Consider the following 24,930-nt stretch of genomic DNA (forward strand, 5'->3'; position numbering starts at 1 on the left):
TTATATGCAAGTTATGACCACACGGTTACTTTCACATTACCCTGGCTCCTCCCACAATTGTCTGGCTGCCATGCTAGATATAGGATCCTGGTGTTGAACCACACAGATGAGTCATGCGTAGTGCTTTAATGCACGACTTATTGATTTTGCATCAGATAAGATATTTTTCCCCAGATTTTCTGCATTTGTATAAATGCCTACGGAAAATTGTGATCGAAACCAGAGAGAAACTGAAGGTGTTTTAAGCTGAAACAGGGTGACTATCGGGACAAGAAAAAAAATTTCCCGGATTTTTCCCAGTTAAAAATGCATTTTTGCCACATGTGAAAACACACTTCTTCCAAGGTGAAAACACCCTTTTTTATATGATAAGCGACAGTGTACTTTCCCTCAGAGCTGCAAAAATATCAGTCCTTTTGTAAGCCAATCATAGCTCATATCACACGATCTCGGCAGCGAATGACAGCAGGTATTCAGAGCATAGGACGTGATGATGTCAGCCAATAGCAACATCACTGTTAAGCAGCGTGAGCACACTAATAGGGAAAGTTAATGGTTTACATTAATCACATAGTGCACCTACAAGAAAAACTACATTTTCATATATAATATTGGCCTTGAAGATTAATAAACTACAAGAAAAGCTAAGCTTTTACATATAATATTGGTCTTTTTCTGTGTGTGTGTTGCACTTTAAGATACATCACACAACTGTACCAGGAAAATTTTAAATAATGGCATTAATGTCCGGTCTTCTGGGCTTGAAATGATTCTAAGTGGCTGGTCCTCAAAGTGTTAAGTTTTAAATGAGAGTCAAATGCTCTGTGATGCAAGAAATTCATTGTTCATTCTCACACTTGACAGTACATCTTGCGCAAAAGGAAATTTCCTTTGAAAATAACGCTTTTCAAAGAACCATTCACAATATCTTCCCACAAACTCTTAGACATGGGTTCATTTCAGCAGCTGCCATGGAGTGCCAGAAAACAGGTGTAGGAAGCCCTATGTTCATACACATACAGCATTAAGAGATCTTTCATGAGGTCATAAAATAAACAGGCATATTAGAGGATATTCCAAGAGCATAGGAATTGTGTAAACCATACTAAAATGCATCATTCAGCTTAGAGGACACATTTGTATGTCCAGATATATAATACAATACAATACAATACAATACAATGAAGTGCCTCGACCTTTCCAATATGCTTTTTGGGATGCAAATTTTCTTGGAGCAATACTGTACTGTCTCATGTTGGGTTCTTTATTATGGCATAATGCCAAACATACCAGAAGATGAAAATGTGCACTTGAAATTCAGTGAACAGTTGAAACTAGCCAATAGTGTGGAATGAAAGACTTCGTTTCTTGTAAAATGACTGCATCTGATGAAAAGATTAATAAAAGCCACATTTATTTAGCAAACTGACAAAAATAACTTCACTGTTGTGCAAAGCTACTAATGATTGACTGCCAAAAATGTGGACATAAAATAAAATCAGAAAACTGAAACTAATAATATATTTTAGCCTCCCGTAATTATGTGAACGTATTTTAATTCACTTGATAGCTCCCAGCCACAGAAATCAGTTTTGTTTTCATTTTAAATGTGATCTGTAAACTAAGAGCAAACAGCAAATCACTAATCATATATATGGGTCACTCTCCCCCTCTACACTACAACCCAGACTGCTCTGTGCATGTGTGTATCTGGTAGCTTGGGCGCACCTGAAAAATTGTTCTGTGTAGCATGACTGCTTCTTGTTACTGCTGCAGCCACACTTCAGGTAACCAGAAGCTGGAATAGGTAGTGCTCATACTCAACTCAACTGCACATGGGCATGAGCCCACTGGCAACTGCTGAAAACAAACTTAATGTAAACATAGTATGAAGGCTTTCACGACCGGATGACATATCTTCTGGTAAACCTTCCGGGATGTAAGGTCGTGGTCCATGAAACTCTTCAGCTCCTAACATTTCGTTCAGAGCTGCGCTGGACATCTTCAGAGGGGTGTTTTCCTCCGGTGAGTCTTGCCGACTGACGGGTCGGACGTCTGAGAGCGACTTATGCATCGTAGAAAGTGGGCGTGACCAGAGTTACACGTGATATGCAGAGATAATCTTTGTCAGAGATAAAACTTAACTATCGATCGTAATCTTGTCACAGATAAAACTGTCTAGCAATTCTGTAGTGCTACTGTCCAAATATCACTAAGTTTCATGGTCTCTTCTTTCCGATTAAAATTATCCCTATGTTTATATATTTCAATTGCTTCTCTACAAAGCCGTGGGTAATAGTTTGTCATCGTAGATAAAATTTTTGTTTCAGAAAACTTCACTTGATGATTTCCTGACTGAAAAGCATGTTCTGCTACAGCCGATTTATCTGTTTTTCCTAATCGGCAAAGACTTCTGTGTTCTTTTAACCGTGTATTTAAGCTTCTTTTTGTTGTTCCAATATAAACTTTACCACATGTACACAGAATTTTATATACGCCACTGGCTGATAGAGGAGCGCGTTTATCTTTTACAGACCGGAGAAGATGACAAATTTTCTTCGTTGGTCTAAAAACAGGTCTAATATCATGTTTACTTAAAATCTTTCCAATCTGATCCGTTGACAGAGCCAGACGGATTTGCACGCCGGAGTATCTAGACGTCGAGTTAAAACATTTGAAGCACACTTTTGAGAAAAATGGCTACTCAAAGAAAGAAGTAAGCAGAATTCTGCACCCAAACAACAAAAAGCCTAAGGACAAGCCCGAAAAACGATGGAAGAATACAGTCTCTCTCCCTTTTATAAAGAAAGTAACGGATCAGATTGGAAAGATTTTAAGTAAACATGATATTAGACCTGTTTTTAGACCAACGAAGAAAATTTGTCATGTTCTCCGATCTGTAAAAGATAAACGCGCTCCTCTATCAGCCAGTGACGTATATAAAATTCCGTGTACACGTGGTAAAATTTATATTGGAACAACCAAAAGAAGCTTAAATACATGGTTAAAAGAACACAGAAGTCTTTGCCGATTAGGAAAAACAGATAAATCTGCTGTAGCAGAACACGCTTTTCAGTCAGGAAATCATCAAGTGAAGTTTTCCGAAACAAAAATTTTATCTACAATGACAAACTATTACCCACGGCTTTGTAGAGAAGCAATTGAAATATATAAACATAGGGATAATTTTAATCGGAAAGAAGAGACCATGAAACTTAGTGATATTTGGACAGCAGCAGTACAGAATTGCTAGACAGTTTTATCCGTGACAAGATTACGATCGATAGTTAAGTTTTATCTCTGACAAAGATTATCTCTGCATATCACGTGTAACTCTGGTCACGCCCACTTTCTACGATATATAAGTCGCTCTCAGACGTCCGACCCGTCAGTTGGCAAGACTCAGCGGAGGAAAAGACCCCTCTGAAGATGTCCAGTGCAGCTCTGGACGAAACGTTAGGAGCTGAAGAGTTTCATGGACCACAACCTTACATCCCGGAAGGTTTACCAGAAGTTAATGTAAACAGTTGCGACATCACACTCATCTTAAGCATCTTCATCCTGAAGCCTTTGACCCACTTAACTTTTGGCAGGCACTTATGTGTGCACTTTGTTTTGTTGTTGTAGATGGCAAACTGCCTTTGCAACTTAAATTTATTCTGGTTTTATTCTGTTGTTTACATTTTATTGTTGCAGTATTATTCTGCAGTAGTGGGATACAGTAAAATTCTTTGTTACCAGTCAAAATTACAAAAATTTAACTGAAGACTAAACCAATGAAAAATTCCCAGAATTCTAAAAAATTCCTGGTTTTCCCAATTTGCTCCTGGATAAAAAATTCCTGGGTTTTTCCCAGATATCCTGGTTGTCCCGGACCGCACACACCCTATGAAAAGGTTAGAGTGGTACATCATCAGAATCAAAATCCAAAGGCTGTTAATGCCAGTGATGTGTTATCAACTTTCTAAGCTCACTTTAGGTGAGACAATCCTCATATTGGTCTTCTTTTAGACTCACCTTATGACAGGCAGGAACTAATGCGGAGCGATTGTGTTCCCCTTATTCTGTTAGGTGAAGATATGACATTCGACCATCAGATCAAAGAAGTTAATACCTCACGAAATCCAAATGTGGTTGCTATGCAGAAATGAGTATATGAAATTTTACGTTAAGAATTTATATTAAGAATTAACCATCAGCAATTTTTGTGTAACATAGATGTCACTTTTGATGAGCAAATACAAAATGCATGTTTGGACGGACTGTTTTATAAAGAATCCACATGATTTTAAAGTTAATTGTTCTGTTAAAAATGTTATGATAAATGTTTCTGGGATACAGGAGGGATTATCCTTATTGACTACCTAGCAGAGGATAAACCAGTAACTGGCAAATAACTTTCTTATGGAGAAAAAAACTGCATGTCTGAAAAATTTGTGCATTCCTTGTGTCCATAGAATCTTTTGTCATGGTCAGCTGAGATACATTCCCTGGATACTACAACATACCTCATATCACTGCTTTGCAACATGTTACATGTACAACTTGCAAGAAAAAGAAAGAGGCATTTGAACATAACCTAGACAAAGGCATTTTATATCGTACAGGCTAGAGCACTTAGCAAACACATCTCATGATAGTGTAGTCAGGAACAAAGGTTAGGGTTTAATATCTCCAACAACTATGTCATTAGAGACACAGCAAAGTTCAGATTGAGTAAGGCTGGAGTAGGAAACCAACCAGTCCTTTTAAAAGGAACCACATCAACATTCACCTTAAATTATTTAAGAAAACCATGGAAAAACACAAATCTGGATGGCTGTACAGGGTTTTGAAATCCATTCCCCCTAAATATGGATCTGGTGTCTTAACTACTGCACCATCTAACTTAGAGTGTTATACAAACAAAATCACAGAAATCAGAACAAATGATGGTCTCATGAACCAAGATATATTGTCAGTTGTGTTCTGCATGTACACCCATATTAGTGACAGCATATCACGTGCATGCCTTGCAAGTGGGCCACATGCCGGAAGCTAAGTAATCACAATGGGATTTGAATGCCGATCTCTACTCCCACCACAACTACATACATAACCATAGCAGTGTGTGAAATAGATTGACTTGCAATGTAGTGACCAGCTAAAAAAATAAGGCTCAAAAATTTTCCAGAACTCAATGTGCTTGAAACTCAGGTAAGCACTGCTCATTTTTGTTAGACTTAAAAAGCTGAAGGTCCAAAAATTCTTTATTAATACAGTCTACAATCTTTTCAGAAGGCACAGCTAATTAATAAGAACCACCACAACTAGATATATTTATTATCAACAACTTGCTTCATTCAGTGATTGTTATCTAGTGACAGTACCAACAGAGTTTATAACAAATTCTCACAGAAAAATGTGTCGATATCATGACCCGAGAAGTGTAATCGTCTCACATAACAATGAAGGGACATTCTGGAACATGATGAGCATGTAAACACCTGCCAACTGCCTGACAGAAGCACAGTGAGCAGCAAGTGCAAGGAACATGGCATATTGTGCACTGACAGCCTAGTCTGCATGCTCATGATATGTGCACAATTCTGTGAGAGTTTGTTACAAAGACATATGACAGTGTCAGCTGATGATGAACATTGAATGAAACCAGTTGTGACGTAACAAATGTACATTAATACATCTGTGATTGTTCTTAGTAACATTAGCATGAATCAGCTTCAGAGCACAAGGTGATCAAGATCATGGGGAACAGAGGATGTATTTCAGTATAAAAATTCTCCAGCCTCCATAGCTGAGGTCATTTGTGCAAGTTTGTGCGGGGAACTCAACTCAGATACAGCTAGTGGTGGAAGGAATTTCCAGTGTCAGTAACTGGCCGGCTATTATCTATCTCGATAGTACAAACATGAAATCACTCATGCAACTGAATTTGTCAGAAGTCTTACGATTTATTTGAAGCAGACAGCTAGTTCTTCCTTTTTATATATTCTTACATAAGTCACTTGACTATTCAAAAATAAAACTAAATTAACTTTCACAACAGAGTGATCCTTGTAGGAAAATGACCCACCAACCATCATCTGCCTAAGTTGCCGTTGAATGGCTGTATTGGAGGAACAGACGGCCAGCACATCACACTCTCAGCTACTGGTAACAGATTTTTAAACTCAGATCCACTATTCTTCCTTCAAGGATCTCCTCAGTTGTCCCAGTAGCATCAAGTGAACTCTGTTCCAGTCACACCCCAAAGAAAGATATCTATCAATACCAGGGATGCTCATCCACTTGGCAGCCAAACATGTTGACTAATCAGCCAAAGAAGCACACTCTACTCACAATAATTATATTACAATATGAATTCGTATCAGCACTAGAATGTGCTCTATGACAGCAAATCCAGTCTTTTAAATATGGTCGAACCATGAAATAGTCTAGCTGGTATCTTCCTGTATCTTTTGCTCTTTTCAGTAGATTTTTGAGTCAGGTAGGTGCTAACATTGTGACACTAGTCCACTTCTGGTATGGAGAAAATAATTTTTTGGGACATCAAGTCTACTGCAAATTAGTGCTTAACCCTAAAAGCTATGGTGCTTTATAATTACAGAGGTCACCTATTCTTCAAAATGACTTTGTTCATGTTGACTTATCTGATTTTGGAATCCACTGGAAAATGCTGACCAATAGGGACTAAACTGCATAATGAAGCAACATACAGTGGGATTCTCATTGTTTAATAACACACAGCACTTTTTCTGTGGTGGTGGTGGTGGTGGTGGTGGTGGTGGTGGTGGTGATACTAACCAAGGGATGGTGCAGAAGCACAATGTACCAATTTGGGGAAAAAAAAACCTGGTCCAGAAAATAAATCAGTCAAAAGTTACGAAACTAGACACATCGTGGAACAATTCTCCAACTGGAAAATGAGATTCTACCAGTCAGCATTTGTACGATGTAATAAATTTAATTATGTATATAGCTTTTAATAATGTAAGGTAGGTAAACTTGATAGCTACATCCAGCAGTCACAGACCTAATATTCATATAAACTGCAAACCTGAACATCAACTGACTTGAAACTTTGTGTTTTGTCAAGTCAGTGTCTGCTGCAGCACTGTATGAATGATCCTCATTGTCTCAACTATGTTTATGTCTCAGAGAAACCTTCTTTCACCACAACTGGAAAGCTTAATATCGACAATAGATATGAGAGTGTTGTTGAGAATTCCCACACTTTAACTGTTACAAAATTAGCAGTGAACTAATGAGATGGCACAGTCAATGCTTGGTTAGCAGGCTTCCTCCTTTCTTAATTGCACCAGAGCACACTTCATACACCCCACATTGCTAGAAGATTTACAAGACTGAACCCCAAGCTACTTCACACATCTTTCTCATAAGCGTCTGCATAAGAGATTTCCTGCAATGTACATAAGAATATTATGTAGCCATCTCTTTCACCTGATATGACCACATTTGATTTCTTTTTGTGGATTCATGTTAAATGTCTTGGGTATGAGGCATCTTTCAAAACTGAAGAGGATCTCCTGGCAAAAATTTCTGCTGCCTGTGAGATTGTTCACGAAACAATGGATTGTTCAAAGTAGTACAAGAGAACTTTGTGTAACAATATCGTACCAGCACAGAAGCTGGGGCACACCAATTTTAACAACCACTGTGAATGTAGCAGCTCGTGTAAGTGGTGCAAGTAAATGAAATTATTACAAAAATTTGTATCATCAAAACAGCAATGAAATTCTCTCATTTTTGCCCAGAATATTTTGGAACATAGGGTTACAAACCACAAATTGATACATTTCTTCCTTCTCCATCATTATGGAAAGTTTTATGATGATCACGCAAACATCCTGTATAGAAACACTGCAATGACATTTATATTAATATTCCTATATGCACTAAAACAATGATACAAAACAGGGACATCTACTTTAAAAAATAGTGGAGAATATCCGTTCCATAGACAGAATAGACTAAAAATTTTGAAGTAGTCATGACAGTCTTTTAAGGAATGTAGATACAGGTAAGTGGATAATAACCTTTACTTGTTACTATATTAAATAATTTGTAAATTACATTAAACACATTTGTACAAATTTTTCTACAAAGAGATGAATATGGCTTATTTAGTCAAAAGAACTGCATGTTTTTATTGTTTTTGTTGAGTGACTGGAATTCACAATATATCAAACTTACAACACAAATTATATTACTTCACTCACCTCACGCATGGACTTCCAAGAAGGTACAGCAGTTGGGACTATATGGTTGGGCTTCAGTGTATATATAAAATCAGCAAGCTCTTTGAATGATGCGTGAGATGAGTGAGCTACTTGGCAATGGTAACCACCCCTTGATGTCACAGAAAGTGGCTGAAAAAGGGATGTTCACCATTATAATGAATTTTTATAATGTTTCTTTTCTTTTCATAACAGAAAGGAGAAGAAGAATGCCCTGTGCCAAGTTTTCAGTTTAATCTACTTTTCTGGAAACCTCTATTCCTTACATAAAGAACAATATTGTAGCTTACGTGCAAGGGCAGTGATGATTAATCACATTCAAAACAAAATTGTCAAATTAAAAAGGCTTTCTCTTGAAGCTGAAACACCTTAACACTTAAACCAAGTCAAAAAATTAACAGCAACATGGGAAATACAGGAAGATACACTGCTATATGAAATAAAACGTATGAACAGGTTGATACATACATTGCCTAAATAAAAATGTAAAGCATCCACAAGGGGAGGTGGAAAGAAAATCAAACTTCATGGGTTGAGAGATTATATGACGTTACTGTAATAATTACAAAATCAAGTCAAATTTACAATGAACTTGGCTGTATGAGCTCATTTAGCAGCACGACACTGCACCCCATCTGGCCTGGATGCATGCACTGATCCAGTTGGAAAGGGTGTCATAAAGTCATTATATCTTCCCTTGAGTCAAGCTGACCCACCACTGTTGTAACTAACTAGTCTTTGATATCCTGAATACTGGTCTGGGATAGAGTTGATATCCAAGATGGTACCACTCATATATTATCGGGAACAGATCTGGAGATCCTGCTGGTAACGGAAGTACCTCTAAATTACACAGACAGTTCATAGAGCCACTGCCGTATATGGACAATCATCATCCTGCTGAGAAAATGGTACCACAATACTATAGCATGAAGTGTAACATATAAGGAGGCTGTATGTCCATGGCATACGGTCGTATGGCATAGCTTCCTCAATCACTACCAGCTATGATTTGAAGTCATACCCAAAGTCCCCGCACACAGGAGTAAGACCACTGTGCCTCTCTGAAACATTGGAAGAAGAGGATCTCTCCACAGATTGTTACTATACTCGCTGACAATGATCATCCAAGGTAGTGCAGAACTGCAATTAATTTACTGAACACAATGTAATGTCTGATCGGCAGTCCATGCTTCCCTGTCATGGCACCACTCAAGCAAAGCCATTTGTGTTGTGTTCTGTTGTGTCAACAGCAGCCTACACACTGGACAGACATTTCCTAGTACAGTTGCTGCTAGTGTCTGACCAACGGTTCAATATGATAAGGAATCTTGAAGGAAGTCCATCACTTTTTCTTGGATAGCAGGTGCACATATAAAAGGGTTACGATGTAGTTGGTGCAGAATATGGTGATCTTCCCTTATGGAGGTCAGACCTGGTTGACCAAAAGTGTGTAATGGAATAGCACACTGAATCACAATGTGTTCCTCTCTTGCAGTTTTACCAGCTTGCTTACATTCTATGGTATACCGTAACTGTAAAAAAACACAGGCTACTACATAATAGATGTAAAACGAAGTGTAGGACTATATACAGAGAGATGCTTAATGACAGGCATTTCACTGTCAAGAGAGCACTGTGTGAAGCTTTCAGTGACTATTGTAGCACACTATGTAATCAACAGTAGCCAGACACCCCCAAAAACATACATTTTTCATACTGGGTGCATTGTGCTGCCACCTACTGCCAGGTACTCCATATCAGCGACCTCAGTAGTCATTTGACATCGTGAGAGAGCTTGATAGTGATTTATCAATTAGAGGGGAGTTACAACAATTTAGTGCACATGTACTGTTGGCCTTCCGCTGCTATAAGGGAGCTGCCACTTGCAGTCTGGTTCAGTTCCAGTGAGTTGATGCAACAGCTTACTTACCTGAAGATGGTGGCCAGGTGGACCATGGAAATATCGTGTCAAGATGACTTCGTGACCTGGCTGCAGACCCCAGAAAAATACTATCAGTTATTACACCAGGAGAGCCCATGTAATCACAAGAAACACTTTGTCTGGTGAGTTTACCAGAGAGTTTTGAATGAACCTGTTCCAGAAACTGGTGGTACAGTTAACCAACAAGGTCTTCAAGGTTGGTTAGTTGGAATGGAAAAAGGGACCAAACTACGTGGTCATCAGTCCCTCCGACCTTGGAATAACTAAAAACCTCACACTATAAGAGGGAACTACAATGGCCATAAAATTACAAACTATTGACAGAGAAGGAAGGGAGAAGGTGGAAGAACTGAGGAGGGAAAGAAAGTGGCTAATGACAGGGGCATGAAGGAAGCAGCACAAGTAGACAAAATAGACACTTTGCATTCCAAAGTCCCAAAACCTGATGATGTAATGCCAAGCGAAGGTCTATTTCCGGAATGCCAACAGCAAGAGATGGCCTGTTAGTAGCCAATTTAGACAGTCAATTGGCAAATTCATTTCCAGGGATCCCAAAATCGCTTGGGGTCCAAATGAAAACCACTGAGCATCCATGTTGATCAAGACGAGAATGGGAGTCCTGGATAGCTATGATCAATGGGTGGTGAAGGAAGCACTGGCCGATAGCTCGCAAACTGCTCAAGGAGTCACTACAGATAGTGAAAGACAGTCCTGATCAGAAGCAGACATGGTCCAGAGCATGCAATATGGCTACCAAATGTGCAGTAAAAACACTGCAGCCATCTGGCAAGGAACGAAGTTCCGTGTGTCTCACATAGGTTTAAGCACAACCAGTGTGACCAGCACCCATGGAGCCATTAGTATAAATCACTTCTGAACCCTGAAATGAACTGAGGAGACAGTAGAATTGGTGGTGAAGGGCTCCGGATGGACAGAATCCTTTGAACTGATGGAGAGATCAAAACAGAGCTGTGGCCGAGAGACGCACCATGGAGGGGTACAAGTGTGAACAGAGAAAAGGGGCGGTAAAGGGAAGTGCTGGAGCTCAGAAAAGAGTGACTGAATGCAGACAGCCATGGTAAGCCCACACGTGGCCGCTGCCGCAGGAGGTTGATCTCTGTGTCTGGAAAAAGGAGACCACAATTAGGGTGCTTTGGGGTGCAGCAAATGCGGAGCACGTAAGATATCAGCTGTTGTTGGCACAAAACTCACAGTGGTGGAATCCCTGCCTCTGCGAGGAGGCTAATCACGGGACTGGTCTGGAAGGCACCAGTTGCAAGTCATACCCCACAGTGGTGGATGGGGTCTAGTATCTGCAATGTCAAAAGTGACGCAGAACCATAAACAGGCCTCCCATAGTCTAAATGAGACTGGACCAGCGCTTTGTACAATCACAGCAGAATAGAGCGGTCTGCACCCCAGGTGCTATTGCACAGACATCTAAGAACATTGAGATGTAACTAGCATGTCCTCTTCAGCTGGCGAAGATGAGGGAGCCATGTCAACCAGGCATCGAAGACCAGACCCAAGAAGCGATGGGTGTCCACCATCTCAAGGGATTAGTCATTGAGGAACAGGTTTGGATGGGGATGGACTGTATGGCGACGGCAGAAATGCATGACACACAACTTTTTATTTTATTTTTTCTTCTATCCATCTGTAGACAATATAGATTGTATGGATTTTGTCAACAAATACATATAGATGATACAGACACAAGGGTATATAAAAGTACAACTGCATTTCCTAAATATAAACTACAATTATTTGTCTTACTGTGTTTCATGATTATACATGATGTACCACTCTGTTATTGAACATACCAAAGCAAGCCCCTAGTTAAAGTACTTAATCAGTCACATTATCGACAAAAATTTATCTGCTTTCCAGGTAATCTTTGACAGAATAAAAACATTTTTCGAACAAATAACTTTTTAGGCTATGTCTGAAGGCATGTATTTCACTTCTAGCTTTTATATTCTGTGGAAGTTTGTTGAATAGTTTAAGTCCATTGTATAGTACACTATTCTGTGTTTTCGTTTTGTTTTTTCTGCTCAGATGTAGGTGGTGACTTGATCTGGTTTCATGTTCTTGTAGGAAACTGTTCATTGGGTACTGATTGATATTTTTCTTTATGTGAATCACTGTTCGAAAAACGTGCATTCTCTTGTTACTATTTTTCGTAATTCGGATGGCTCTTTTTTGTAGTTTGAAGATTGTTTGCATATTCTGAGTATTTGTTCCCCAAAAGATTATTCCATAACAAATGACTGAGTGCAAAGTAAGTTGCTCTGGTGGATGAGTTATTACACACCGATTTTATTATTCTAAGGGCACAGCATGCTGATGCTATTCGCTTTCCAAGGGCATTAATATGTTCAGTCCATTTTAGTTGAGCGTCAATACGCGTCCCCAGAAATTTTGTTTTTAAAACACATTCTATGTTTTCATCTTTCACTTTTATAGAGTTACCATTGGATTTTTTATTGGTGTGGAAGCTGATACTGTTGGTTTTGTTTACATTTGAAGTAAGTTTGTTGTTATCTATCCAGTTGCACATTTGCTTAAGTGTTTCTTCAGCTTTATTGTTTAGTATGTTTTGTGAGGTATCAGTTGTCAGCAAACAGTAACATTTCACCATGTTTAATACTCTTCGAAAAATCTCGGATATATATTTCAGAAAGAGTATCGGACCAAGCACACTTCCTTGGGGGACTCCAATGTTAATATACTCTGGATCGGAGAGGTATTTTATAGTGTGATTGTTGTTAGTGTGAGAGATTTCTACCCATTGCACCCTGTTTATCAGGTATGAGTGAGACCATCTGTTTGCTACTCCTCTTATGCCAAGTGCATCCTGTTTGTTTAGCAGGATTATGTGGTCGACTGTATCAAAAGCTTTGGTGAAGTCTAGGAAGATGCGTGTTACCTGGTTTCCTTTATCTAGTTCTTGAAGACCAATGTTTGTAAATTGAGCTATAGCTGCTCTTTCCACGGAAGATTGTACTTTGTTAGATATCCCACTAGTCTATTTTTCCATTATGGTTTCTATTACTTTTGAAAAGGATGACAGTAAAAATATGGGTCTGTAGTTTTCTTTATTTTCTGCGTTGCCTTTCTTAATTATGGGCAAAACCTTTGCATATTTTAGTGCCTCTGGGAAGTTACCTGTGATGAACGATTCATTTATGATGTGTGTCTTTGAGACTTTCTATACTGTCCTTAAGCAGGCACATAGGCACTTCATCTATACCTGTTACGGTTTTATTGTTTAGGTTCTGAAGAATGCTGGTTATTTCTTCTGTGGTGATGGGTTGCAGCATCATTGTGTTTGGAACATTATTTAATGATTGTACATGTTGTTTTCTGTCAAATTTTTGTTGTAGTTTGGTGGCTATATTGCTGAGATATAGATTAGCAAAGTTTCCTACATTTTTAGGCTCTTGTATTATAATAACATTGTGATGTAAAAGGATGTTTTCTTGTTTAGCTTTTTTTTATTTGTCTCCTGTTTAGTGACATTCCAGGCTGCTTTTATCTTGTTTTCTCCTATATCTTTAATTTTATTGTTATGAGACTTCTTTGCTGTTAGTAGCACTTTTCTATTTATTCTTTTGTAGGTGAGGTAGTATTCTTGAGATGCATGATCATTTGGGTTTTTTGTGTTACTGAGGTGCTTGAGAGTAAGGGAGGATTTCCTTATCCCACTGGCCACCGAAAACTGAAAGCCATGGGAGAGAAACCCAAGATTGCGCCCGGTAGATTGCACCCTGTAGACAGCGTTCTGCAGTGCCCATGACGGAGGAAGCGACGTAGATACAAAAATCGTCAGCATACAAAGACAGGTCACTGTCGACCCAGCAGCCACCATCAGTCCATTAATGGCTACAAGAAAGAGAGGGCCGCTCAGCACGGAACCCTGTGGAATCCCATTTTCTTGCTGATGGCGAGTGCTATAGGAGGAACCAACTTCAACCCGAAAAGAGCAACAAGAAAGGAAGTTATAGATAAAAATGGGCAGAGCACCACCAAGTCCCCATTCCCGAAGGGTGGGAGGATGTGGTGGTGCCAGGTGGTGTCGTAGGCTTTATGCAGGCCAAAGAAGACTGCAATGAGGTGCTGCCGATGGGCAAAAGCCAACTGGATAGCAGACTCCAGGTGGACCAAGTTATCAACTGTAGAGCGGCCACAGCGAAAACCACCTTGAGTCGATGACAAACAGTCAAGGGATTCAAGGATCCAAAACAGTCGCTGACTCACCAGGCATTCAGGAAGCCTGCAGAGTGTGTTGGTAAGGCTAACTGGTGGGGGAACACAGGCACTCCCCTCATGGAGGGGCCGCCCACAGTCACCGCAGAGCGGATCATTGGTACAGTAGGAAGACATGTGTCCAAACCGTAAGCATTTAAAGCATCTCATTGGTGATGGAACCTACATTGGTGGGGTGCGATGGAGACTGGGATGTCACCGAGATGGTCACAAGCATGCAGGGCTGCAGATTGGGCAGCAGATGAAGTCTTTACGAACAAAGAACCAGACCACATTTTACTCATGAATTCCACTTCACCATACTTATCTTCAATTATCTCCATGAAAAACAAAGGCTTGGTCATGGCAAAACTTTCGCCATCTGTCCTGGTACAACCCAGGTACCGAGGGAAAGGTTTCAATTCAAGCCAGTGAGCTTGACCCTCTTCCCACAGGGTGACCAGGGAGGGGAAGGCCGAAGGATCAGAAGAAGGAGTGTCATGTCTTCTATCACTTTTAGAGACGGCCACAGAATGGCCAGGATGGTAAAGCTTTTGTCACTTCATGTGCAAGGCGTCCGTCCTAGTACCACCCACTCCAACCAGGGGCTCGCCCCATGGGCACTACCCAGCTACAGCAAGGGCCGTCTGGCACGGTGGCCATTGCCGGGATTTCTGATGCCCCAAAGCAATGAGCATCGACTCCTTGGCATACATAAGGTGTTAAAAGCTCAGGTACTAGCAGTGTGATCCCTGTGTTGTCAGGGGGCTCATCCAAGTGGGTACTTAACAGCCCCACCACATGGACTGGTTATTGTGCTGGTGACCTAACAGGGAGGGGGCCAGGATGCAAGGGGTAAATGGAGGGGAGGGGGAGAGGGAGATGTGAGGAGCCTGCACCATAGAAACTAGGTTGGGAGTTCATCTGCAAATGGCTCACACTCAATGGAAATTGTTGGAAATGGAAGTCAAATCCCAAGGGGACCAAAAACACCGAAAAGAAGATGGAAACAGCAAACTAAACAATAGCACATACCAAAACAAAGCCAAGAGGATAGCCAAGTTGATATAAAGAAGTCCACCAATAGGGAAAGGAGGGGGTAGGGAGAAAGGAGCAAGGACAGGGAAGGAGAGGAACAGGGATGGTAATGCATTCTGGAAAAAGGAAGGTGACTGCAATAGCTCCGGGCCCCGTGCACGCCACACCCATACCCACAAAACGGATTGTGGGAACCTAGTGGGGGTCTTCAAGGTATTAACATCAAATTGTATTAGTCCATAGAAGACAGGAAGAACACACCAATATTTTTGAGGCTATAATAAATTACTACAGAACCAATCTGGAGGTTAGTGGTTAGAAGGACATGTAATACAAGTCATCAGTGAACACTGCCACACCACCTCTAACCCTGCATCCAAGGAAATCGTCTTTCCACTGTAGACTGTAACTGCTTAGCATAAGGATTTTGGGTGGTCTAAAATGAGTATCATGTAAACATAGGTTGATGTTAGTTTTCTGAGAAAATGTGGGTGATGTTACTTTGCCTCTCAGGTTTTGTGTCTACCATATTTGCAATTCAAGCAGTTAACTTTAAATTTTCACCCTTTGGAACACATGATATTCCACTCCTATTCCCAATTGTGGATCCTGAAGAATCCCGAGCTGTTATAAATATAATGAACTGGTGGCACCAACCAGCCTCCAGCTTGGGAAACCTGGGTTCATCAAATCCAAATCCAGCTAATGCTTGCTGAGTGCAATGAGATTCTCACAATTTAGAACCATCCAGAGAGCATGTATAGCTAATGGCACATTGTGATACAGTGAGCAGTATTATAGTCAGAAGTGATTAAGTGATAGTATGGGGATCCCAGCTCGGTTCAAGCCTTCAAAGTTCCATCTAAGCATACTGCATAGCAGGCGCCAGGCACAGTAACTGTTCAATGTAAGGAACTGAAATGAGAGCATGAAGATCAAGAAACGATTTCCACCACAGAGTCTGTTTTTCTTGGCTAGCATGAAGAAGAAGAACAAGCTTAACCTGTGCACTGTGCACCACCGCATTTTCTCTCCCTTCTAGCCAAAAATAGCTGATGAAACTTACTTTCACCACCAGGATTCAAGTGTACCACTAATTGCACTAGCAAGCATTAGCAACCTCAGCCATGAAGCCGGCTGATATACTGATAATTTAGAGAAGCTGTAGCTAATAATGTCTGCTTATTTTTTTAAATCTCTGAGTATTTCCAGTTTTCAGCCTAATGAACACAGAAAATTTTTGAAAGCCCTTTGGATCAGAATCCGGAATTTGAAGCCTGCGTAAAACTCTGTCTGGTACATATTGGAAAGTGACATTTATTATTGGACACGATACCTTTAAAGAGTACCAGTTGGTATAAAAATGACAATGTCTTAAGAGACCTTGCAGTTTGGTTAACATTATAAATGCTTTTATTATTCATTTCTGCATATTTCTTTCCTCTTTTACTACGTTACCCAAACAGATCAGTATCAAAGACAACAAGCAAAATATGACAGGTCAATTCAGAAGACAAACTTCCAAATGCACAGCAAGCCAAGTTCAGTTTGTAACCACATTATCATTACATTGATTTCAATTTAGTTGGTTGGTTGGAAAAGGGACCAAACTACACGATCATCAGTCCCTCCAACCTTAGATTAACTAAAACCGATAAAATCCCACATTAAAAGAGGGACCTATAATATCCATAAAATGATAAAATATTGACAGGGAAGGAAGGAAAAGAACAGAAGAGGTGAGGGAAAGGAAGTCACTAACGACAGGGCATGAAGGAAGAAGCACAGGAGACAAGAGAGATGCTCAAGATATAACAGACCCCATAACGAAAGGAGTGGGAAGGCAGAGGGAGGGGGTGAACCACCAAGCCCAGTCAAAGCCAGTCCAATTATGGCGAAGGGAGGAGCAAGATGGCCTGCCATCCCCCAACCAACCAAGAAGGTTGAAGGTCCCACCCTTAAATAAAGCGATAAAAAACCCCATCACAAATAAAACGTAAAACGAGATCCGCCGTTGAGACACTGTCAGCCAACACCAGGGGTAGCGAGTCTGGAAAGCTAAAAGTCCATCGCAGGGTGGCTAAGTTGGGGCAGTCCAATAAGATGTGAGCCACAGTCAACATTGATCCACAACGACAGAGAGGGGGGTCCTCACAACGAGGAGACATCTGTGAGTCAACCAAGTATGGCCAATGCAGAGCTGGCATAGGACAACAGAGGCCTTACAAGAGGTCCAGGAGGAGGACTGCCACAGAGTTGTAGAATCCTTAATCACCCTCAGCTTGTTTGGCAAAGAAAGGGTGTGCCATTCTGCATCTCAAAGGCCCAAAACCTGACGACGTAATGCCGAGCGAAGGTCTATTTCCAGAATTCCAATAGCAAGAGATGGCCTGGTAGTGGCTAACTTAGCCAGTCGATCGGCAAGTTCATTGCCAGGAATCCCAACATGGCCTGGGGTCCAAATGAAAACCACCGAGCATCCACGTTCAGCAAAGAGAGAAAGGGAGTCCTGGATAGCGATGCCCATTGGATGGCGAGGGATGCACTGGCTGATAGTGTGTAAACCACTCAATGAGTCATTACAGATAGTGAAGAATAGTCCTTAGCATGAGCAGATATGGTCCAGTGGGCGCAAGATGGCTACCAATTCTGCAGTACAAACACTACAGCCATCAGGCAAGGAGCAAAGTTATGTGTGTTGCGCATAGGTGTAAGCATAACCAGTGCGGCAACAAACCATGGAGCCATCAGTATAAATCACTTCTGAACCCTGCAATGAACTGATGAGACAGTAGAATTGGTGGCAAAGAGCCATCGGAGGGACAGAATCCTTTAAATCAATTGAGAGACCAAGACAGAGCTGTGGCCAAGAGACGCACCAAGGAGGGGTACGTGGGTGAGCAAAGAAGAGAGGTGGTCAAGGGAATTGCTGAAGTTCAGAAAAGAGTGACTGAATGCGGACAGCCAAGGTAATCTTATATCATGGCAAGCGCTGCGGCAGGATGATCTCTGTGTCTGGATAAAGGAGACCATAATTAGAGCGCATTGGGGTGTAGTGAATGCGGAGCACAGAAGGTATCAGCTGTTGTTGGCGCAAAACTCGCAGTGGTGGAATCCCTGCCACTGCGAGAAGGCTAAGTACAAGAATAGTCTGTAAGGCACTAGTCGCAAGTCGGACCCCACAGTGGTGGATGGGGTTTAGGATCTGCAGCGTCGAAGGCAACGGACTTCCACAGTCTAAATGAGACTGGACCAACGCTTGATACAATCGCAGGAGAACAGTGCGGTCTGCACCCCAGGCTGTATTGCACAGACACCTAAGAACATTGAGATGAGACCAGCACGTCTTCTTCAGCTGGCGAAGGTGAGGGAGCCATGTCAACCAGGCATCGAAGACCAGATCCCAGAAGCAATGGGTGTCCACTACCTCGAGGGGCTGGCCATCGAGGAACAGTTCCAGATGGGGATGGACTGTACAGTGAAGGCAAAAATGCATGACATATGTCTTGGCCGCCGAAAACTGAAAGCCATGGGAGGGAGTCCATGAGTGCACCCAGCAGACTGCCCCCTGTAGACGGTGTTCTGCAATGCCCATTACGGAGGAAGCGGGCTAGATACAAAAATCGTCAGCATACAAAGAGGGGGACACTATCGGCCCAACAGCTGTCACCAGACCATTAATGGCTACAAGAAAGAGAGGGACACTCAGCATGGAACCCTGTGGAGCCCCATTTTCTTGATGATGGGGAGTGCTACAAAGTCCGGATTGGTAAGGACAACAACATGCACAGAAACTCCTGCAATCCCGGTAGGAGGACAGTGGCCAAAAATTCGCCCGAGTTTCGCCCAGACTTGTGAAGAGGGGGTGTGTGGTCCTATGGCAGCTACGTATTGTTCCCAGCAAATCCATTTCTGAAATTTGAATAGGTAGTGGGCCCGTGCATGGAGCCGTTGAAAGACAAGAGGAAGAGCAGTAGAAGGGTGCCGCTTGAAGTGTTGAAGAGCACGGTGGCGGCCTTTTATGGCTGCAGCAATTTCTGAAGTCCACCAAGGGACCATCTTCTGGCATGGGGAACCTGAGGAACAAGGGATTGCAGAAACAGCTGCTGAAAGGATGGCAGCAGTCAAAGTCTGGGTAGATTCATCAACACTGTCGTGTGGCAATACATGGGGGATGGGAGCAGAAGTGAAGGCACCCCAATCAGCCTTAGATATGGCCCACCTGGGAGGGTGGCGGAGCGAGAGACACTGAAGAAAGCTCAAAACAATCGGATAATGGTCGCTGTCACATAAGTCATTGTGGACTCCCCACTGAATGGGGGGAAGAAAGCCGGGACTGTGGATGGAGAGGTCAATGGTAGAGAAAATGCCGTGAACCACACTAAAGTGTGTGGGAGTGCCTGTGTTTAGTAAACAGAGGTCAAGCCCTGCCTGAACAGCTTCAACTGTCCTGCCAAGGGCAGTAGTCGTATGACTACCCCAAAGAGGGTTGTGGGCATTAAAGTCCCCTAATAGCAGGAAGGGAGAAGGGAATTGTTCAAGAATGGTGATGAGGGCATGGGATGTGGGCGGCCTGTCAGGTGGGAGGCAGAGATTACAGGTTGTGATTGGAGTGGCCAGATGGACCCTGACAGCAATGGCTTCCAGAGTGGTATGGAGGGGAGCCAATTTACTAATAATGTCCTTGTGAACCAAGGTGCAAACACCACCAGAAGCCCGCAAACGGCCAGTTCGGTTCCAACAGAAAGCGTGGAAACCACGAAGGTCAGGTGACTACGAATTGACAAAATGGGTCTCCTGCAGTGTAATACAAGCGGCAGAGTAGAAGGAAAGTAGGGGGTGCAACTCTGGAAGGTGACGCAAATAGCCATTACAATTCCACTGGAGGATTCTCAAGCTGGAGTACAAAGGGGAAACAAAGGGACCGGAGTCGTCACGCTGCCGAGTCACCATCTGTCACCGATAAGGATGAGGGTAATGTCCATATAGGTGGGGTCAGACACTGTCGGTTCATTGACAGGAGGAGGGGAAGGCTGCACCTCAGGGGGTACCAGAGGGGCCTTGCCCTTGTTCTTGCATTTCTGCTTCTACCGGGAAGGAAGAGAAGGGCAGACTTCAGCGAGGGCGGGCATGGAATTACACCAGCCAATCTTGGCACCCACTGGCAGAGGATCGTGCTGCCGTAGTTCACCTTCCAGGGCAGTGCCAGGAAGAGGAGTCCCGGGAGGGAGCTCCAGTACTGGCGGCCACTGAAGGAGGGGAGCACTTCTCCAGTGGGGGAGGGGGAGCAGCACTTGAAGGTGTGGGTAGGGGTACTGACGGGGAGGGGAAGTGGGAGAGGGAGGAGGAGGCTGAAGGCATGGGGCGAATGAGGCGGGGCTGGAAAGAGGAGGAGGTAGGATGGGGAATGGACGTAACAGAAACAAAAGTAGAAGACATAGACACAGGATGGAGCCAGTCATACTTTTGACGAGCCGATCTAAGGTTTTGTACCCTTGAATCCTTCTTTTTTTCACAAACTCCGGGCATACAGGCGAGCGTGGAGAATGCTGTCCATGACAATTTACACACAGTGGTGGGGGAGCACAGGCACTCCCCTTCTGGAGGGGGCACCCACAGTCATCGCAGAGAGGATTGGTGGGGCGTGACAGAGACTGGGACGTCACCGAGACGGTCACAAGCATGCAGGGCATCAGATTGGGCAGCAGAAGATGTCTTTATGAGCGAAGCACCGGACCGCATTTTACTTATCAATTCCACTTCGCCATACTTATCTTCAATCATCTCCACGAGAAACAAAGGCTTGGTCATAGCAAAACTTCCACCATCTGTCCTGGTACAAACCAGGTACCGAGGGAAAGGTTTCAGTTCAAGCCAGCGAGCTTGATGCTCTTCCCACAGGGTGACCAGGGACGGGAAGGCTGAAGTATCAGAAGGAGGACTGTCACATCTGCTACCACTCTTAGAGACGGCCACAGAATGGCCAGGATGGTGAAGCTTTTGTCGCTTCATGCAAAAGGCGTCCACCCTAGTAACACCCGCTCCAATCAGGGGCTCGCCCCATGGGTGCCACCCAGCCACAGCAAGGGTCACCTGGCACGGTGGCCATTGCCAGGAGTTGGTTGGTTGGTTGGTTTGGGGGATTCAAGGGACCAGACTGCGATGGTCATCGGTCCCTTTTTCCAAATACTAAAAACACCCACAGAGAACAAAAAAAATCTTTAACACAATAGGAGACAGACGACACAGAACAAAAGAAACGTAGACAAGGACCAGACAAAACGAAATAAAATCACACAGAGTGTGACAGTGGTTGGCCGACCATAGGAACAAAAAAAAGGAAAAGCCAACCACCGAGAACACATTAAAAACTCAGTTTAAAACCGGAGGCCAAAGGCCAGAATCAACACAAAACAATAAAATAAAACACGATCACTCAGATTAAATGATAAAAAACCCCTGCCTGAATAAAACGCAAAACTAAGCCAGACATAGCAGGGTCATCTGTTAAAAGGGCAGGGAGCGTGTCAGGCACTGCGAACGTCTGCCTGAGCACAGCTAAAAGCGGACACTCCAATAAAATGTGGACCACAGATAAAACAGAGCCGCAGCGACACAGAGTTGGGTCCTCACAGCGCAATAAGTGGCCGTGTGTCAGCCGAGTGTGCCCAATCCGCAGCCAGCAGAGGACAACAGACTCCTGGTGGGAGACCCGAAGGGACGACTGCCACACAGTCGTCGTCGCCTTGATAGGGCGAAGTTTGTTGGGCATGGGCAGGTTGCGCCATTCAGTGTCCCATAAATCGAAAAGTTTTCGGCGTAAGATTGCCCGCAAATCAGTCACCAGGAAGCCGATCTCCAGAGGTGGTTTACTGGTGGCCTGTTTCGCCAGGCAGTCAACATTCTCATTGCCGGGTATCCCAACATGGCCTGGGGTCCACACAAAGACCACAGAGCGGTCACAACGTGCAAGAGTATGCAGGGACTCATGGATAGCTATCACCAGACGAGAACAAGGGAAATACTGGTCGAGAGCTCGTAAACCGCTCAGGGAATCGCTACAGATAACGAAGGATTCACCTGAGCAGGAGCGGATATACTCTAGGGCACGAAAGATGGCGACCAGCTCAGCAGTGTAAACGCTGCAGCCAGCCGGCAAGGAACGTTGTTTGGAATGGTCCCCTAGAGTTAGCGCATAACCGACACGACCAGCAACCATCGAACCGTCAGTGTAAACAATGCCAGAGCCCTGATACGTTGCTAGGATGGAAAGAAAGCGGCGGCGGAAAGCCTCCGGAGGGACTGAGTCCTTCGGGCCCCGTGCCAATGCCAGCTGAAGGCGAGGGCGAGGGCGAGGCACACGCCACGGGGGTGTATGCAGAGGTGCCCAGAAAGGAGGCGGAAGAGGTAAAGCCCCAAGCCCAGAGAGAAGCTCTCGGGCGCGGACCGCGATCGTATATCCAGTCCTGGGCCTGCATTCTGGAAGATGGACGTGCGACTGTGGGAATAGGAGCCGATAGTTAGTATGCCCGGGCAAGCTGAAAACATGGGCAGCATAAGCGTCCAGCAAACGTTGGCGCCGTAACCGCAGTGGAGGGACACCTGCCTCCACTAGTATGCTGTCCGCAGGGCTGCTACGGAAAGCACCAGTGGCAAGGCGTATCCCACTGTGGAGGATTGGGTCCAGCACCCGTAACGCACATGGGGATGCTGAGCCATAAGCCAGGCTCCGATAATCCAGGCGGGACTGGATTAACGCCTGGTAGAGCCGTAACAGGGTAGATCGGTCGGCACCCCAGCGGGTGTGGCTCAAGCATCTCAGAGCATTTAGATGCCACCAACACGCCTGCTTAAGCTGCCGAATATGAGGCAGCCAAGTCAGCCGGGCATTGAAAACTACACCCAAAAACCTGGGGGTCTCCACCACAGCAAGGAGTTCGTCAGCAAGATAAAGCCGCGGCTCAGGATGGACTGTTCGGCGCCGGCAGAAATGCATAATGTGGGTCTTGGCAGCCGAAAACTGAAAACCATGTGCTACAGCCCAAGACTGCACCTTGCGGATAGCGTCCTGTAGCTGACGTTCAACAGCTGCAATGCCAGTAGAGCTGTAGTAAAGGCAGAAGTCGTCAGCATACAGTGAAGTGGAGACAGAATTTCCCACCGCTGCAGCGAGCCCGTTTATTGCGATTAAAAACAGGCAGACACTGAGGACAGATCCCTGTGGTACCCCGTTCTCCTTGAGTAGGGAGGAACTATGAAAGGCCGCGACTTTCACGCGAAAGGTATGATACGACAGAAAATTTCGGATAAATATCGGCAGAGGGCCCCGAAGACCCCATCCATGAAGGGTAGAAAGTATGTGATGACGCCATGTCGTATCGTATGCCTTCCGCATGTCGAAAAAGACAGCGACCAGGTGCTGACGGCGGGCAAAGGCAGTACGGATGGCCGACTCCAGGCTCACCAGATTGTCGGTGGCGGAGAGGCCTTTATGGAACCCACCCTGAGATGGAGCCAGAAGGCCCCGAGACTCCAGTACCCAATACAAGCGCTGGCTCACCAACCATTCGAGAAGCTTGCAAAGAACATTGGTGAGGCTAATGGGGCGGTAGCTGTCCACCTCCAAAGGGCTCTTGCCCGGTTTCAAAACGGGGATGACAATGCTTTCCCGCCATTGTGACGGAAACTCACTCTCGACCCAGAGACGGTTGTAAAGGTCGAGGAGGCGTCGCTTGCAGTCCACTGAAAGGTGTTTCAGCATCTGACAGTGAATGTGATCTGGCCCAGGGGTGGTACCAGGGCAAGCGGCAGGGGTGCTGTGAAATTCCCACTCACTGAATGGAGCATTGTAGGATTCAGAATGGTGGGTGCGAAAAGAAAGGCTCCAACGTTCCATCCGCTCTTTAATGGAGCGGAAGGCCAGTGGATAATTGGAAGAAGCGGAACTAAGAGCAAAATGCTCTGCCAAGCTGTTGGCAATTTCGTCGGAGTCTGAACAAACTGCTCCATTCAGTGAGAGCGCAGGGACGCTTACAGGGGTCCGATAGACATAGAGGCGTCGGATCTTCGCCCACACCTGCGATGGAGAGACATGGAGGCCAATGGTTGACACATACCGCTCCCAGCACTCCTGCTTGCATTGGCAGATAAGGCCTGTGCACACAGCCGTTTGAAGGTGATGAGGAGTTCAATGCAGGGATGTCGCTTGTGATGCTGTAGTGCCCGCCGGTGATCTTTAATCACCTCAGCAATCTCAGGCGACCACCAAGGCACAGTCCACCGCCGAGGGGACCCAGAAGAACTGGGAATGGCAGATTCTGCAGCAGTAACGATGCCGGTGGTGACTGAGTGAACCAACGCATCAATGTCGTCACTAGAGACAGGCTCAATAGCGGCAATGGAGGAGAACAAGTCCCAGTCAGCCTTATTCATAGCCCATCT

General features: G+C 44.0%; 1 protein-coding gene across 4 annotated transcripts in view; it reads right to left on the minus strand.

Moving 5' to 3' along the window:
- Window positions 1-24,930, minus strand: part of LOC126470006 (protein artemis-like) — a 208,042-nt gene that overhangs the window by 70,405 nt on the left and 112,707 nt on the right. For all 4 annotated transcript variants that reach the window (XR_007586108.1, XR_007586109.1, XM_050097477.1 and 1 more), the window contains one exon: window positions 8,241-8,390. Coding sequence is in view for 2 of the 4 variants with exons in the window: in XM_050097477.1 (XP_049953434.1) it covers window positions 8,241-8,390 (150 nt within the window). In the remaining 2 variants the exon portion in view is untranslated. The remainder of the gene's footprint in view (window positions 1-8,240; window positions 8,391-24,930) is intronic.

This window comes from Schistocerca serialis, chromosome 3 (assembly GCF_023864345.2).
Source record: "Schistocerca serialis cubense isolate TAMUIC-IGC-003099 chromosome 3, iqSchSeri2.2, whole genome shotgun sequence".
Classification (NCBI taxonomy): Eukaryota; Metazoa; Arthropoda; class Insecta; order Orthoptera; family Acrididae; genus Schistocerca; species Schistocerca serialis.